This window comes from Haliotis rubra, unplaced genomic scaffold (assembly GCF_003918875.1).
Source record: "Haliotis rubra isolate DU_JTF1 unplaced genomic scaffold, ASM391887v1 Scf58, whole genome shotgun sequence".
In the NCBI taxonomy this organism is placed as follows: Eukaryota; Metazoa; Mollusca; class Gastropoda; order Lepetellida; family Haliotidae; genus Haliotis; species Haliotis rubra.
The window spans coordinates 1,320,159-1,339,990 of NW_025767279.1; the positions used below are offsets into that span (position 1 = coordinate 1,320,159).

The 19,832-nt window shown below is 38.4% G+C and overlaps 1 protein-coding gene across 6 annotated transcripts in view; it reads left to right on the forward strand.

The window, feature by feature from the left end:
* The window catches only part of LOC124254735 (atrial natriuretic peptide receptor 1-like), a 733,848-nt gene that overhangs the window by 647,936 nt on the left and 66,080 nt on the right, over positions 1 to 19,832 (forward strand). For all 6 annotated transcript variants that reach the window (XM_046688579.1, XM_046688578.1, XM_046688581.1 and 3 more), the window contains 2 exons: positions 17,176 to 17,287; positions 17,702 to 17,897. In XM_046688579.1, the coding sequence (XP_046544535.1) occupies positions 17,176 to 17,287; positions 17,702 to 17,897 (308 nt within the window). The remainder of the gene's footprint in view (positions 1 to 17,175; positions 17,288 to 17,701; positions 17,898 to 19,832) is intronic.

Consider the following 19,832-nt stretch of genomic DNA (forward strand, 5'->3'; position numbering starts at 1 on the left):
TTATCAAGACCTCCATAATTTTGATAAGACAATTTGTTCGGTTCATAGAAAGTCGCAGTGACATATCTGGCTATTCAGTAATCTTGTAGAGGGGCAGGTGGATGTACATAATTATTGACTCAGTAGATGAGGAATGGCACTGGTTTAGGTTAATAGGGGTTAGGAAGCTATGTGCACCTCACTTAGTGTCTAGCGATAGCCTTGTATAAGAAGTGTTCGTATATTTCTTTGTTAGTGTAGATAAGCACGGGCTGGATTGCTCTTGCTCGTAAAACGTCTTTCCGAAGAAAAGCCTTTTATGAGAAAACCAATTTTATACAGGCTCTGTCTGGATTTTGATTGCATCCTAAGTAATATCAACAATCAAACAGAGTTACATCATTTTTATACTTCCCACATTGATAACCTATTTAGAGATGAGTGCATGAGGACCGAGGATGAACATAAAAATGAATGATCTGGAACTCAAATACTACGTGAGAAAAACACTGGAATGTTTGTAACTTTTGGGACAAACGAAACCATTTGATGGCCGTACGGAAACAACTGAACAAAGAATATTACAACTGATTATTGAACACGATTGTGAAAGACAATGAAGCTTAAACGGAAGAGTATGTGAAAAGGATCTGCAATCCCAGATAAAAGGGTGGTGCAGACATAGAACTATGTAAGACAACGGTGTAAAGGATGAATATCATGTAAATGTATTTTGGGATGGGAATTATCGTGTATTAACAATAAACATTGTAAACAGATGGTGTTATTCCCAATGAATGATACTTACCATCTCTTAGCACACAAGGTTGATAAACATTAATTGATTAATGTATGGCATTCTGAAATTATTCACAAACTCACACAAACGGTATCTAAAATATTCAAGCATTACCGGAATGTGTCCTTATACAGCTCTAAAGGGTAAGACAGTCTTTTGTCGGACAGTGACAACTGACTTAAGAGGTCTCAGACCAGTATCAAAGTCGATTCTGACTCGACAACCAATAGGCCAGGCCGATGCCACCAGATGCTTAACCTTTTTGGGAGATCCTGTGTCATTACTGATTTTCACTGATCCATTCGTAGCTATTTTTCCTTCACACCAACGGAATTTGCTCATGTGAACAGTATTTCAGTTATACAACAGTATTTCATCTGTACAACAGTATTTCAGTCATACAACAGTATTTCAGTATACAACAGTATTTCATCTATGCAGCAGTATTTCAGTAATACAACAGTATTTCAGTATACAACAATATTTCATCTATACAACAGTATTTCAGCTATACAACAGTATTTCATCTATGCAACAGTGTTTCAGTCATACAACAGTATTTCAGTCATACAACAGTATTTCAGTATACAACAGTATTTCAGCTATACAACAGTGTTTCAGCTATACAACAGTGAACTGCTTTTCTATATTTAACTTTTACACTCTGAAAGTAGTACCTACCTGACCATTTTCGTTTGAATTTTATCTGTCAGTAAACAACAACAACTGAAACCGTATTTTCATCACACGAAAAAAGACCATTATATATAAAGGAGAACCTTATCGTGTGTTGAGGAGACAGAGAGGAGATCGTGTCAGAGGAAGGCGTATTTTCTCAGCTTTTGATCTAAGGGGTGGAGGAAGTAAAACAGATGGAAATGAAGACAGAAATAATTGAAAAGTGATGGAAATAGAAAATATATACTATATAATGAAAACTGGAGGAGTAAAAGATTTTCAAAAATGAGAAAATAGGTTTGCAAGTGATCATGAGACGTCCGTCTTCATATGACTTGATGTCATTAATTGGCATTATTTCTGACAACAGCCATATATTGACGCACACTGACTCATAGGCCGCTTTGTTGTTCGAATGACTTGATAGCAGTAATTCACCTCCAGCCAGATGTATAGGATTTCATCTCAATGTATATCTGGAACTGGCACTTTTGTGGAAATTACCTCTTTATAATGTACGGTTTAATCATACACCGTTATTATTGCCTTTATGATGTTGTAGAAATGTCAACTGTGAACAAATGTATCGATGCCAATAGCACAGAGGCAAATGATCAGATGAATATCACGTTTCATCTGTATGAAAATCCAGCAAATGGGTTGTACACCGTCCAAGCTTATATTGATTTGAAAAGCAGGGGAAATATGAGTGTTTTTACAGTTTTATAAAAGGTAATGGTCATTGTTTCTTTATTATTGTTAACAGATATGCGTACAGAAAAGGGGTACCAAGGGCTCGGGTTTCATTCCTAAAGGGGTAAAATACGCTGTCCAAATTTGGCATCGGCAGTGGTCATGTATTGGAGAATTTGCCATAAAATAGCAGTAATCTTTCTCACTTATGAAACAATAGACATAATTAAAATTTAGATTCTAGGAACATGTAAATCCCACCTACGCATGTGGTTTGAAAGAGGAATGAAATGTGTTGACAGAAATTAAATGTGTTCCTTTCACGTGGCATTTTGTTTCTTTGGATTGCAAACTCGGTATTGATTGGACATTATGATTGTGTTTTTAGACATAAATGAATTAATAATAATTGGTTTTCATGGTAACGTCAATAGACCGACACGTAGGACCGTGACAATGTCGTCAATGCTCCATTTAGAAAGTGAAATATTTCTTTAAACTATTTTCTGTTAAAATGCAATCTGAACAGCCGATATACGAGGTCGGTGTTAAATTCACGCACCTGTTCAGCAACCCGGGTATATCTTGAAACTAATGAAAACGGCTTCAGCAGATGGTAACATTGTCTAACATTGGTGTCACAACAAAATCACGATGCCATTGGTCTGCGACTCAGTCCTCATGAGGTCTCTAACTGCAATCCAAAGCAATCAGAAAAATATTTATAGAGGGCTTTTTTTGCATTCCGCTAGAGGCAATCTCATTGCTTTTTCAATTACATGGTGTTATTGGTCAAGTTAATACCTTCATGTCAATAGCACTACTCACACGCAGTAACACACGTTTCCTTCAGTAGCACGTTAATGGGATCTGGGCAATGTGGACTATTGTCTAACTGATGAAAATGGTAAACCCTTGTCTTATCAAACAGCAAAATAAATCTAGCATTTTCTCAATCCCGTGAAGCTTACTTGAACCAAATTACTGAAAATGATTTTCTTTAAAAAAACACATTGACAATGTTCTCTATTTGTCAGTGCATGTATTCTCTCGTAGAATTGGTCATTTATGCAAACTTGGTATGATTGTACCAGAAATGAAATCTGAACTTGAATTTAGAACTTTTCATTTTATCCATTGGAAGTGTAAATTAATACAATTTACAATGTCCACATTGTATGGCTGGTGTATTGAGCACACTAGGGGACAAGCCATCACCTACACCTTTGTGCAGATAATGTGAGTGACAAGAGCTACCGTTAGGGCAGGATATACTTGCCTGTTTGGCCAACATCTGGTGCCATCACTGATTATCAGTGATTCAACCTCATAACTGTCATTGCCATGTTCCCTTTGCCGTTAGAGTGTGTTACTGTGGTGGGTGAGTCGAGGACGGTCATTGTCATGCATTGACTTAATATTTACAGATTTATAACTATACCACGTGAATTATGAGTGTGGAATGTTTCCGTTGCTTCAAAAGCTTCAGAGCTTTACTTCAGAGACTTCTTTGAAGGCTGATCGATAACACATGTCATCACTGTCAACAGCATATGTCAACAATGTCAATAGCATATATCATCATTGTCAATAGAAACTGTCTCATGTTTAACCATGTGTAAATACACGGACATTGCCATCGATTCAAAGCACGTATCTCTGTTTCTGAAGATTCCTTCTTGGCTGTGGATATGAAATCAATCAACATTGTCTTTTCACCCATTTTCACATTTCCTGATGGAAGCTGTGTTACGTAAATATTGAATAAGTCCCGATGAACGTACACTCTTCCGAATTCTTCATTCTGTCGAACTGACACACAGTTCCTATGCCTTCAAATACAGTCTGACTAGAAGCATCGGAGGCATATAGTGAATGTGTTTTTTGTGAATGCGTGTTACAAAATGCATGGTCATTTTATGTTAACTTATATAAGGTCGTAAGTGCAACGGGCATCACGAAAGACACCGATGTGAGGAATCGAAGCAACATGTAAGCATGAGGGTTACTCTATCGATGCCACAGTACACAGATCACTTTATCAGTACATATTGATTTTGTCCTTTAATTGATCGACAAATGATCGAAGTTGTTTAGGTATATTTTACACGAAAATGTAAACAAGTTAGAAGGATCTAGTTAACACGTGCATTTTGATAGTACCCACATTCGCCTACAAAAGATTTAATAAACCTGGTTATTTGCTATGATAGATTTGGCATCTAAGGAAATGAAGGTACTTGTTAGCATATGGCATCATGGGACTGAAAATCGAGTCTTAGTGTCAATATTTTCATTTAGGTTTTTGATATACCTCTGTTGCATGGTTTAGTTTATGTCTCAACATATTCACAGAGAAAGAAATATTGCTGCCCTTTGCACTCAGCTCCTTCAGAGAACTACTTGTCACGTCTAGAAATATCTGCCTCGTTTCACATCTCACATAAAATATCTGCTTCATCACAGATATCGTGTCAGCTTCATTGGGCATTAGAGCAGCAGGGAATATATGTATATGGTGTTTTGCTGTGCTTGGGGGAAAATATTCAAAACCAGTTCAGAATATAGGGTAGGAAGACGTACATGTACATCTGAATTATCGACAAACTTGAATCAGTCTTGTATGAGAATTTAAATGCAAACACATCCATGAATAGATTGTATTTATCAAATATTGTTACATCTTTCGTAGTAGGTGAACAGGAACTATATTAGACAAGGTTATTACAATAAAAGTGGTATGTTTTTTAATACATTTGATATCATCTCGGGGTTTTGCAATATCGAAAAAACGTGTAAATGTGACACTCACTCTTTGAGGAAATGTGAAAGGTGAAATGAGGTGATTCATCAGGGAATACAAAACCTTTGATTCGGAATGAACGAATATGATGAGGACACAAACTTATGAATATCCTATATACGTTTTCAAACGCTGATTTTCCTTCTGAATGTGGGTCATTGTCAGACCCAGAAGGAGGTCAGTACCGATACTGTATGCTTTGAAGTTGGTTGAATAAAACAAAAGTATTCCCCAGTGAGGTGCAAATCGCTAAAAGAGTCTTTTAGAAATTGAATCATACTTGGAACTAGTTTAAATGGCATTGTTGCTATGATACACTGGAGATCTCAACACCAGTTCAGCAATATGAGTAATACCGTAGCAGTATAAAAGCAATATACACCCAACCAAAAAACGAGTATTATCTAAGTAATACATAAATAACTTATAAGACATATAGGAATGACATATAAGCAATATACATCATCTAAGCCACAGATGAATAATATCAAAGCAATATATGAATAACGTCTAAGCCATACATGAATAGCATCTAAGCAACATATCAATGACATATATGAATAGCACGTATGCGGTATAGCAGTACATCTAAGTTATGTAAGCACACATCAGGTTTTTGTATAATCTGGGCAATATATGAGTAAAATCAAGCAATAAGCGAGTAACTTCTGTACAACATATCATTAGCCTCTGAGCAACCCATGAGCACATATAAGACATATAATGTATATGAATTAATTTAAGCAAAATACGATCATTATCTAAGCAATAAATGATCAGTATTTCAACATGCTACAAAATATGTATGTTTGAATTATGCTGGATATTCAAAACAATTCATGTTTAAACTGGTTATCATCACGGGAAACCAATGTTTCACAACGATATTAAATACTTTGCGACTATAACTATTTTAGTCTTAACATGCTTTGCGTTGAGTTTGAAATATTACGTTATTTGCATTACGTTAATCCCGCCCGGGGCATCACGATCAACACAACGTTATTTCTGCGTCAGGTAAACCTTCGCATTCTTAACATTCTTTACGTTTGAAATGTTACGTTATTTGCATTACGTTATACCCGCCCGGGGCATCACGATCAACACAACGTTATTTCTGCGTCAGGTAAACCTTCGCCACATTATTGAATACGCCAGATGAATACAAGAAATGCTTGAAGAGCAGTACAAATGGATATCCTACGGAGCTTGGATCCGTGTCTCCACTCCATTCCTTAGACTCTGCGATCGGTCCTAAATAGTAGTAATTCGATCGATTCTTCTGTTAAGGGACTAACTCCAGGCCACACTTAAGGATCAGCATCAATTTGCCTCGTTGTCCCGTTGAACCGTTTTCCTACAGGGATTAGATGGATAGAGAAAGAAAACTGATGAGGCCTATTCAAAAGCTTGCCATTTCTCACTATGCACTGTCTGTTGGGTGTCATATATGTCAAGAGCCTATTGAATTCCGAGTGCACCACATGGCCGAACTTGGAACCATCCACTTCGAGATGGGAATTTGAAAAATAAGCCTGTCGCATGGTGTCATAACGTAAGTCGTTTGAAAGACGTCTGAAGAGCTTTTCAGCCACACGACGTGTTAACGCCATCGTTTATTTAGTTACAATGTGGGTTTCGGGTTCTATCTCCCTTGCCGGAATGGTAGAATATGCTTCTGCCTATTGTGTGTGTCAACATTCTTTCTATGCAATTTGTGTTTTTGTAAGTGGATTTGCATTGCTATGTTGATCTACTGACATAATATACAAGGCTTGTGAAAACAGTTGTGCACAAAGAGGTTTACAAGAATACCACGGGAAACTTTCGAACAGAGGTGTATGCAATAACAATAATTTGAAAGCAAGAAAGGATTGTCTTTGTAATACTCGTAGCTACATCTGGTATTCATTGCAGAAAACATTTCAACTTGACGTTACTGATACAAACCTACCATGAATAGAGTTTCACAATTGCCGACAAATGTTGTGTATAAATCTGCTCAGCTGATATGAAACTATAATATCAATCATTCAGCCGACTTGCACTAACCAAATAGACACGTTCTCATTGCAAGGAGTTTGGATATATGAGGTTAAACAGTATCGATTAGTTTCACAGAACATTTCTGTTCGGTAGAACGAAAGCTGATATGTTGGTTTCAAAGCATGGTGTATCCCCGACAACTAATTACACCTTCTTGCTCTGAAACATCGATACTGCTGTGCAGGATTTGCTGACCAATCAGCACCTTGCTCAATTGGATAAGAGAGACGGATGTACCATCTGTTTGGAGACCTTTCTTATTTTGAAGAATGAAACACTTCCCTCCAACGTGGCTAAGCATTTGCGGACGTCCTGTCATTAAAATGTGCACATCGCACAATGCAAATAAATATTTATCAGATAAATTTGCCGGACGCAGTTGCACAAAGTGCACAATAGCTTGTAGACGAATGTATACATCTTCACAGAGGTTTACCGTTATTTTACAGACGTGTAGTGTACATCCAGGAAGTGTGCAATGATAGGAACCTGTGAGATCACCAACTATTTCTAACAAAATAATTAAACCTTTCAATCAGAGCTTAACAATGAATGAAAGCACAAGACATCAGGCACAGTGTGAATAGCTAAACTGATAAAATGTTCTTTACTTACTACAACAACACCTGTATTGTATCAGGTGTATTTGGATATAGGACATAGGATGGCTTTTTTTTGCCATTCTTCTGTACAGCATGAGAACTCTTCTTCAGGAATGAAAAAGTAAAGTTTAATCTCGTTTATGTTTACGGTAGTGGCATGTTTATTTCGTAGTTTTACTTCCATACCTGACATCGGATGAGTTCGAGCTTGAATCGAAAGGAAGAAAAAGGAATACAGATATGTGTGTGATAAGAAAACGCAACGGAACAACGTCTTAACAAAGACAATCAGACATGATCATGGCGCATTCATTGCTCCATGGCGTTAAGTAAAGTCTCAGTGTAGACAAAAAGTTTTCAGCTTCATGTAATGTGTCGAATTGTGAGACAGTCCAGAAGGAAAAAACGGTAGAGACGGGGAGAGAAAAATGGAAAATTACAGAAAGACGTTTTAATGCTACTTGCGTCGTATGTCTACTGTTCGTGGCAGTTTTCCCTTTATATTTTTTATCAACTTCATTCCAAATTGGGTGCATATATTCTGACATAACTGATGAAATGTTTGATAAAATACGAGTACAGCAACAATGTTCAGTTATCACAGCATGCATGGAACTACTTTAACATTTTGCACCCACGTAATGCAAGAGGTGTCCTGACCTGTACGCCATTTATATCACGTATGAAGACTTCTTTTAATCACAGAAGTATATCTCTTGAGAACTGTGTCTGCATGAATGTTGAATTCTGTTCAAGTCATTAAAACTTCAAGAACCCCTTCACACGTAAACGTATTTAACGTGATAAAAATGACTGTTATTTCGTGATAAACATTCGAGACTGTTTATATCTCACACTACCGAAGGGATTACAATGTGTGCGTGTCATTACAAAAAGCTGACGTTTTGTGTTAAATTCGGTTCATAAAAAAGTACAAGGGTCCTAAACATTTATTGCAAAGACTCCGTGTACAGGAAATAGAAGAAAGGTCCGTCTCTCGAATCTCATTTTTACCATCTTCTACGCACCCATTCATCTCAATAATCAGTTTTAGCTTTACTGACATGAAGTTTCTATGATTCTTTTAGAAAGACGTGATTTAAAGCAGTGCAGCATATAAACAACACAACGTACCTTTCAAGACTTGAGAGAAAAACTCTTCCGTTTGATTGGCCATCTACCAAATTCCGTATCAATGTCGCGAGGCTCCTTCAAAGCGAGTGTTCGAGGTCGTTTGGCTCCCCACTCCTGTAATGGTTCACGCAATGCCATTTCCATGGATTCAGTTCATGAACCAAACTGTCTTAAGCTGTTCGTACTAGGCATTACATCCATTTCATAAAGTATTATTGTAAATTGGTTGGAAATAGGGTTCGCGTTTATGGTAGTCGTGGCACTCGATGGCGCCAGATGAATGGACAGACGTACCATCATAATGACATTGTGTTTCACTCAAAATGTTTACACTATGCCAGCATCCGTTTCAGGGACCTGCAAACAGACTGACAAATGTATGTATTGTGTGTCAGCTACCATTTTCACAACAGTAGGTGTAAAGTTCCATCGCCACTGAATAATCTGGTAAACTTGCAAATCTGCAGTAAGGCGTTACAGGTGCCACCAGTTTACCTGTGATTGTAATCAGATATATGTAACATGTTGATTATGCAAATGTACAAATCAACATCTCTGGATTGGAAGTAATAAGATAAGCTTTGCACCAATTTCACCTGAACAGGGAAACTGAAGACAATGTAAATGTTTGTCAAGAAAACGTATTTACTCATTTCTTCATTGCACAATTGGTAAAAGACTGCAATGTAAGGAATCACATGTAAAATGATGACGATATTTTACAAGATGAATTCATCCAGTTTGTCTTTTTGATCGCATTACTGAGACAACTTTACGTGAAACAACATGGCATTGTACTGGTTATGTCATGAGAATAAGACAGGGGTGAGTGAGTGAGTGAGTGAGTTTGGTTTTACGCCGCTTTTAGCAATATTCCAGCAATATCACGGCGGGGAACACCAGAAATGGGCTTTACACATTGTACCCATGTGGGGAATCGAACCCGGGTCTTCGGCGTGACGAGCAAACGCCTTAACCACTAGGCTACCCCACCGCCCCAATAAGACAGGGAGGACGAGAGACCAGACACTGTTGCTGATCCATTTCCATCTTATTTGGGTTCCAGTATTCGAAGCACGTTGCTTGAGTTTGAAACAACCCTTTCTGCTCCCACGTCGAGATATAACTAGGTATTATCGGATTTTAAGGAAGAGATTACTTCCACAGGTCAGTTCATTAGCGTAACAATCACGTTAGTGTTGCTGGATAACGTACATATATTGCGATTTGTAGTCATGAGAAATTGTGCATTGCACAATTACGGATATGTTGTAAGGATGGGTGTCTAGTTCAGATGGGTAAGTCACAGAAAGGGAATAGGACAAATGTTAGGGAATTGCCATAGATATGGATATGGCTCCTTAATGGCCATATTGATGGATGATCATAAATAATCATGTGTATGGATACTTACACATGGGCATATGTAGGCCTGACCCTTAATGACCTGCCATGTTTATGCATGCTTAATAATGGTTACGAGTATCGATGCTAATATATGGTCAAGTGTATGGGTGCTTATCACTGGTGACATTTGCCGATGCTTGTCAATGGTCATATGTAACAATTGTGTATTACTAGCCATGTGCTTTGGTGCCTATTAATAGCCATGGGTAAAGGTGCTTGTTAATGGCCATGTGTGTCGCTACATGTTAATGGTACTATGTACGGATTTGCAGTTCCTAATGTTTGACAGTTGCCACTATGTTACGCCAGGCTTGCTATAATGTCTTATGGCCACTACATATGAGGATACCAAAAACTAACTTGTTAATAGTTATGTCTCCCGCAAGGGAATTCTGGATTTGAGAAGGTACCTGGTAAATAAATCATACGCGAACCACAAATCGCATAGGGAGTAATTATACGAGTAGTACGTCCTAGGTGTATCACCAACAAACACCTGTTCACATTCCTCAGATGAATGCATGATCACTTTCTGCAGCTTGCCATGATCGACTATCCGTGTGTAACATTTGCTTGTAACATATGGTATGCTGTATATATATACTGAAAAGTTCAATTCATTAAACCGTCGCTCAACAACAAATATACTTGTAATTCCACTATTGTGTATCATGATGTCTCCAGAAGTAGGCATTGACTTGAAAACTGTAAGGTACGATATGGCAAACGGGTTGTAGTCTTATCAGAGTAAGTAATGAAGAAAGGTCCCTCGCCCATACCTTCCGAAGAGAAAATGACACATCGACAAAATTAAACTCTACGTTATGGTCAAAGGTTTGGGGGGTTTTTCCACTGAAAACTCCTTTTAAAGCAGCATTGATCATTCAGGTGTTGCACAATTTGCATCTTAATATCATTCCGATGATAGAATGACAACATACCTTCGGAAAAGGGCATTTATTGCTCATAAGGGATACACATCGCCCCATATGAATACCTTCAGACTACGCCATGAACAGATGACGAACGTGGAGTTTGATCCCTCCATTTCCCAACGCCACATACGAGCTCTCTGGATTCATCTTCTTCCTTATCTCCTGTCACTGTGGGCTTTCCTTCCACATGAGGCTGACGCGCCGTAACATAATTATGTATAACTGGACCAATTTAAAGTGCCATAAAGCCAACCGAAATGAATCACTTATAGTTATAAAGTTATATGAGTATGACTGTGTTTTCATTTTGTTGCCCCCATCTTATTGATTTATTGCAGAATCGATTCCAGAAAACGACAACAACACGACAGTGACGTTTAGCTCATGACGCTTAAGCTGGTGTGTTAAAAAAACAAATCCTATTACTGAAGCAAGATGGAATCTAAATTCGGCAACATGCAAAAACTGAATGCGACCGGTTTAGAAACGGAACTTTATGTATGGCTATATATTTTTATTATATAAATATTTTTTATCGGGACGCTAAAACAGGACCAGATGGAAAGAATTACATATGGTGTTCAATAGCACAGTAATGAAACGTATCGATTTCCAACTCTGAAGTATTTTCTTCAAAGAACCTTTTATGATGGATCATGACATCAAACGAATATAGCTGCGCTTTTGCGTGTTTGTTTGTACCAGAGCATATGTGTCACACTGTGATTCATAAACCTTTTAACCATTATGACAAACTTTTTCTTTTACAAAAGCTTTAGTTCCAATATAATCATCACTTCAGTAAACTAAAACTAATCGATACCTACCTGAGGAATAATTCCCGGAGGAAAGTTATCTGCTACCATTTCATGTTCCTGAAGCCTTATTTCATTTCTGTAAAAAAATGTAAGCAATCAAATAGAAGCTGTTACATATTTATCACGTCAAAACAACAAGCCATAATCTTGTGATGAGAGCAGTGTCAAATTGTTTAGCCATCGAGACACATATCATAATTGTTTACAGCAACTGTGCCATATAATGATTTTGTTTTTGTACACAATTAGCTTAATGTATCACAATAACTTTTACGCCAATAGACCTTAACAATTATCTTTCATGTTTTGAATACACGTTATTGAGTAAAGTCTCGTTTCCTGATTAATCACACCTTCTATTGACTTATACCAAAGTCAGTAAGTCCTGATGGCACAGTGTACATCAAATATGGCTTCATATTGACAAATTCTACCGATGCTTTTAATAGTTACCTGTACGACCGACAATTATTGCTTTCTGGGTTTATTTCGGTCTTGGAACCCTCGGCGGTATGAACATTAAGAAAATCGTTTATCGCATTCTGTTTGAGTCAACAACGTTATTTGAAAAAGAAATTATCTGAAACAAAACAACAACGTATTTCGTGAGGCCATTATATCTGGTATTTGTAGAATGTTGCCAACAGAAATCGTTGCAGACATACAAAGAAATGGTAAATTAAAACGATAAACATCCGAGCCAACACTCCAATTACCAGCAGTAACTGTTGCCGATATAGAAAATAGCATTAATGCTTTTAATATTGCTCTATATGCTTGGTGTCTCGTATGTTGAAAATGACGTTTCTACCGTTGTGAATATATACCTGTTGAATATACTTTATGCAACATTGCATATTAAAGAAATTGTTATAAATGAATTTGATGCAAGTCAATACTACGCATCTTATGTTAAAGTGAGGTAAAGTAAGGCGGTTACTGAAGTAAAGGTATGATTTCGGTGGCAGCAACACCTAACTCGACTGTTAGAATTGTGTATCATTGTTGTGCATTTGACCCCCAAACACAGAACCCTGCTTGATAAGGTTTCCATCCCTACTGAAGAGGTTGGAAACAACACTAGTAGGCACTTCAAGCCAGTTGGGCTAATACCCGTAGCAGATAGTATGTATTACTATATAACACCGTACATTTTAGTTTATGTTGGACGATACCGAACAACAATACATCCTTTAGACATGAGCCTCATTCAGCGCTCTGTATGTAAGAGATTGCCGCTAATCATCTCCAACTTCATTGGATCCAAAGTAGCAGAGACGCGATGTAGGTTATTTTTAACAGGCCCCCCAGACTAATTTCACATGCTCTAGATTACCCCAACATGCCCTTTCAGTATATTGTGGCATTCATTGCTGAGCGCACGAAGGAACCCCTCGAGGGCAATAAATTAGACACTGTCACCTTCCGCTGAATAGCAGATTCGGTGCTGATCGTTTTCGTAAGCTTGCTACATTATTATTTCAATAGTGGACAGTATACCTTTCAGCTGTTATGTTGGGACACCTATTCTAAATGGCCATGGACGATATATACTCATAGAAGTGCCAAACAAGTAACGAAGACATAATGTGTTACATAAAAAGAAGATGACAATGAAACTTACTACCTTTATGAGATTATGAATGGTTGTTGCTTCATTGAATTGTTCGACTGTTCCAGTAACTTAGATGTGTAGAATAGTTTCACTGCTCTGTTTTCTAATTGCCATGAATTTGGTATTAAATATGTAATTGGTGTTTTGTGAATACATGTTGTTTTAAGGTTGGTTACAAGTACCAAAGTAGTCCAGAGTTATCCAGAACTCTATGAACTTAGCTTCGAACTTTGTCTAAGACTTCCTTCTTCACTTCAGGTTTTATCCCCGTGTTCAGCTGACTGACATACTGTTCACAGCGTCGTAAAACCACACTCAGTCTCTCGTAATGTACTTTAAGCCAGTGTCTTTAAACGACGCCTTGGATACTGGTTTAAGTCAAATATGGAGTCGGCTCTATTGCTTGAGGAGTCATTATTACGTTTACCATTATGTAATTGTCATGAATTTCAGAAGGATATTTTAATGTGTTTAAATTGAAAATGTCTTGTCAATTTAGTATTGACGTGTATGGGGATTACAACAACGCATTACGTAATATTGCTAAAGATACTGGACAGATTTGATATGAGGCTTTGTACATTGGAAACATTAAAATCGTTTAGTCCTGAGCACCAACTCAAATAGACAAATGTGCAGCATGATATCTGTGTGAAAAAAAAGAGGAAGAAATAAGGTTAAATCAAGCTTTTATAAACGCTTTGACCTTTTCCAGACTCTGTGCCTAATCATTTCAAATTACAAATATCAGATATCTTAAAGATTACCCATATCGCGCGACCCTTCCCAGATAGGCTGAAGACAAACTGGTATTTTGGGTCGACGGAAGTCATTATCAAGTCAAAGGACCGATTTTGCGATTGGGTGAACACTGACCTTTTACGATAATTGAAAATGTATATTATTTGTATTTATAGTAATTTCACAGACTAAAATGACGGTAGATATTTTCCAGTTGACTTGTAGCTCGCCTCTAGTTTAACAATAACGATGTACGGTGTTAAATGCTCAGTGAGGAATGACCTGGATTCCACCTATAGCGCTGGACAATGACACGCTCGGCCATGATCATTATGTATAACACGGATATATACTCTGCAAAAAAAGAAACGCACAGGTGATAATGAAATTTAAAATTAACTTTATTTTATTTCTATGCAAACAAAACCCGGTTACTTTAACCAAACATAATGTATACTTGTTCATATCCATTAAGTATCGCTCAAACACACCATTTCATGAAATATTGTTGTTTGATGATGGTTTTTGAAAATATCATGAAATTTTCACGTGTAAATGACACTTCGAACGATATGCACGTGAAAGTTGCTTCACCTATGCACCAGTGTGTAGGGTATATGAGGAAGGCAGTTTAACGTGTTCAATTCACTTTCAACGCCAGTTTACTGACGAATTCAACATGCCACGACTTAGCGAAGCTGACCGGAACATCGCCATCGGACGTCTTGAGGCTGGCGAATCTCAGTCATCAGTTGCAAGACACTTCAACGTGCATCACACAACAATTTCCCGTTTATGGAGGCGCTACAATCAACTGGGCTCGACCCGCGACCGACCTCGGAGTGGTAGACCACGGGTAACCAATGCTGCACATGACCGCTACATCCGGGTGTTCCATTTACGTAACCGGGCCGTCCCAGCAACACAAACAGCAGAGAACGTCCCAGGTCTTCGCCGCGTCTCCGCCCAGACCATCAGAAATCGCCTCAGACAGCACGGGATACGCCCTCGACGACCTCACGTAGGATGCACACTACGACCTCATCATCGCCTGGCACGTGTTCGATGGTGCAGGAACGTCCAGAGATGGAATTGGAGACATTGGCAGCGAATTTGGTTCAGCGACGAATCTCGTTTCCAACTTCAAAGACACGATGGTAGGACGAGGGTCTATAGACGGAGAAACGAACGTTACGCCCGTAATTGTGTAGTTGAAGCGGACAGATTTGGAGGGGGAAGTGTGATGGTATGGGGGGACATTTCTTACAACGGGAGAAGTGACTTGGTGCACGTCCGTGGTAACCTGACTGCAATTCGTTACAGGGATGAAATTCTGCAACGTCATCTTTTACCTGTCATCAACCCTCAACGTCACGTTTTCCAACAGGACAACGCCAGACCGCACGTGGCTCGCATCACGATGGACTACCTGACGAATCAGAACATCACAGTTCTTCCCTGGCCTTCAAAATCCCCCGATTTGAACCCAATAGAGCATTTGTGGGACCAGCTTGGGAAACGCGTTCGACGTCGTCAGCCTCAACCCCAAACGTTGCAACAACTGTCTCAAGCCTTGCAGGAGGAATGGAGGAGGATCCCCCAAGCACGGATTCAAAGACTGATCATGTCCATGGACAGGAGGTGCCAAGCTGTGTTGCAAGCTCGAGGTGGTCACAACAGGTACTGACCTCCACGCCATCTGTACGCCCGGTGCAATGGTTTCAGAGACAAAATGATAGCTGCATGTTGTAAAGCTGACTCTTGACAACATCCATGTGAAATTTTACGTTCGTGCGATCATTAGTTAAAGTTTTATTTGGAAACAAAATAAAGTGTTTACATTCCTGAGTTTTCACCTGTGCGTTTCTTTTTTTGCAGAGTATATTAATATGTTAAACATTGCAGTTTTGCACTATTGTCCGTGGATTTGTTATCTTTTTAAACGAATTGTACACTGCATCGAATTGTACAAGGAAGCATTTATGTATGAAGGCACCAACCTAATCTGCTGTTGCATTTTATCCCGATAGACCATGAATAATTGAGACTCGTTGATATGATTAATCAGGGAAAGTTGTAACATTGGAAGTGTATAGGGTATCATCTGTATTGGTCTTTTCGATGCCAAGTGATACAATTACAACGTTCGCCACGGCGCTAACTGTCGTGCGAATGTCAATAACTCCTCGTGTATTTTGTTTCCAATTTCATTTTTAAAAAAACATAATTAAAAGCAATATATCACGGTGACACATGACAAGAGCCAAGGGACCATGTATCAATACATGGTTACAATGTACAGGAATGTTCATTAAACTCTGACAAAAGGAAGCGTGTTTTGTGGTATATAATATCAAGCATCGAGCATCCATGTGCATGTAAACGTTCGATTTCAGAAACAGGGAAAAGACTATGAAACAATATTAGTTTAGGCACGAAAAAGCATTTCATAATCATAGTGTCGTTACACTGAGAGATCATTTAATCAGTTTGAAATCCAATTAATGATTTGGATATGTTAGGTAAAGAAACGGGAATATGACAAGGTTGTTCTTTTGAACCAGTTCTATTATGTGTTACAGATATGTGTGATAAGAGTTGGAGCAAGTCATGTGTCAAATTACTTGATTGTCAGAATAAAATATTAATCAAACTGTGTCGCCACTAAACAAATAGTAGCATGCTTGTGATACTAATAGCATGCTTGTAATGCGCCATTTTGCATGTACAACATGCTCAAAGCGCAAGACAAAGAAGTATATACAAAAGAGACACTAGGAGAGAATAAAAGATTAGAGATACATGTAAACAATTCAAGGAATTATTGTTTGCACTCATAGGCTAAACTGAAGAAGTGAGTATGAATTAAATTTAATACAAATGTTTAGTGTAACATTTGGTAACGTAACTCTTCTTTCTTTACAGTCGTGGTCCTCTGTGCCTCCCCACAAGCTGTAAGGGAAATCATGATCAAAGCTCATGAGCTCAACTTCGACAATGGAGAATACGTCTTTTTCAACATAGACTTATTCAGCAGGTACTTGTCTTCTTCCTCTATTCCCTTCTACTGAATAAGACAATGCCAGACACAATATGATATCATAGGAGTTAATAAGAAAGCAAAGTACTGAGCCCGAACTAACCAAGATTGTATGTAAAATGTCTCCGGTTGTTGGGTTGAGTTCCGTTCAGTTGTTTACAAACGGAAAATGTCATAGCAAGTTGTATTTATACTTAGCTTTTTATGTAGACACATATAATGTCCAATTCGTATATTAATGGCAAGCAAAATACCTGATATATTCATGGTTTGTACGAACCATACCCGTCCTCATGGGTGTCATCAAAGTGGTCACCGTGTGCGACCTGCATGACTTCAGGCATTCGTCCTACATTAAACAGACACGCTATGATACAACAGGGATAATGGTAAAATGTGTATCATTTGCAGTAAAAACGACAGTGAACGTCCGTGGTACAAAGAAGGTGACGACGAAGAAAGAAACAATAAAGCCAGAATAGCGTACGAGGCCTTGATGACCGTGACGCTGCGTAAACCAACAAGCCCCGAGTACAAGATCTTCTCCACTGAAGTGAAAAGGAGAGCCAAGGAAATGTATGAAAACTTTACATACGGAGAAGAGGAGGTAAGATGCCTTATTTTCTTGTAATGATATGAAGATTGCTGCCTCTATATGACAAACAGATGGTATATGGCAAACTAAATATATTGAATCTCAAGAGCAGATTTCATTTCAGAACATCAGGAAACACATATTGATAACTGGCACTGCTGATTGACAATATGAATGTAATGAGAATATGAAACTATATATTTACGACATGTATTCTGATATGGAATGAATACTTAGGAATTGTTGGATTATGTCGCTTCCCATTGCCCTGCACTAAGCACCACCTACACTGGATATACAATGTGGCCATCATGTGTCATCCGGTCCACCAGCATCCGAACCCATCAACACCGCTAGTGTCACTCCCTTCCCACAGTCCTCCCTGGAAAATGGTAGATGTTAATGATGTGATCCCAGCGTTCATCCCAGACAACAACTGGACTCTCCTACACTTATCACCTCTTATGGTCTTGTCGAGATGAATAGGTATCTGCTGTATAGCATACGAGATCGCTACTGGTATGATTTTAACTGAAATAGACTTGTACCTGAGCATTCGTTGCTTGTATAGACTGGTACCTGAGCATTCGTTGCTTGTATAGACTGGTACCTGAGCATTCGTTGCTTGTATAGACTGGTACCTGAGCATTCGTTGCTTGTATAGACTGGTACCTGACCATTCATTGCTTGTATAGACTGGTACCTGAGCATTCGTTGCTTGTATAGGCCGGTACCTGAGCATACGTTGCTTCTATACGCCGGTACCTGAGCATTAGCTGCCCCATGCAAACACATTTAAATCTCATTTTTTTCTGCTAGGATATCCATTGTTCCATTTTATCTAAGAACCGTCACGAATGTCGCTGCTTGAACAGAGCCATCCTGTTGTCTCTAGGAGACATCACAGAATGGATTCCCGGGCCAGCTGTCTTGAGCTGACCGTCCTTCTACCACCGAGACTCATTACAGCGCTATTACAGGACTCGCTGTGCTGCCTATAGGTGGCAAAAACAAATTAAACTTTGCACCCTTGTTTCTTCATGGAAAATCATTTCCATTCTTCTCACTTCCTTCGCTTCCAATTTAGTCCTTCCCGAATGGATTAATCCCTGCTGAGGCATCTAAGCAAGCTGACTCTAACCAAGCACTATCTTTCAAGAGGCCTTCGTCTGTATGTTTTTTAACGTTTTTTGCTGATTTTTATAATGTTCAACCCTTAAGAAGAACGTTTATTTACATAACTCGCATCCATAGCGGTGATGACTCTTTTGACTTCTCAAGCAGATTATTTAGATGTTTTATGTTTCTGGTAACAGAGCTGATAACATTTGTCTCTTCTTTTCCTTTTTGAAAATTGTAGTTATTGAACCAGATACAATGTCGACAAGATGGAGCACATTTCCAGTTGACGTCTTCTTCGAAAGGTTGTGAATGGTCTAGAAGACAATGTTTAATCAAATGTGATCAGAGTGTTTATTTAAGAATCACGACTCGAGTCTAGGAATATGATATGGTAGTTAATATTAACTCAGCCATGATCAGTTGTCAGAGTATTTCAGTGGCCTCAAATGTTTATGTTAACAATTTAATGAAATTCGAATTGAAAAGCAGCGGATTTACCAGTTACATTCAATGTAAATTCCAACCAGCCTATGTATGACCGTGTTACTATTCAATTAAGTATTATGTTTCAATTTCACATCATGAGATCTTTCATCAAACTTTTCCACCCATTTAATCTCCTCTTATGTGTAATTTAGTTATGTGTAACCGATGTAGCCGTGTATGCGAGTTTTCATCTAAATACATGATGAAATGTATCCACCAATGTTATTTAGTATACCAGGCTGGTGTTACATCGGATTAAATGTAGACAAGATACAGTCTACATACCCAACTTGGATATGTTTGAACGGGAAGAGAACGTGCTTCTTACTTTAACTAATT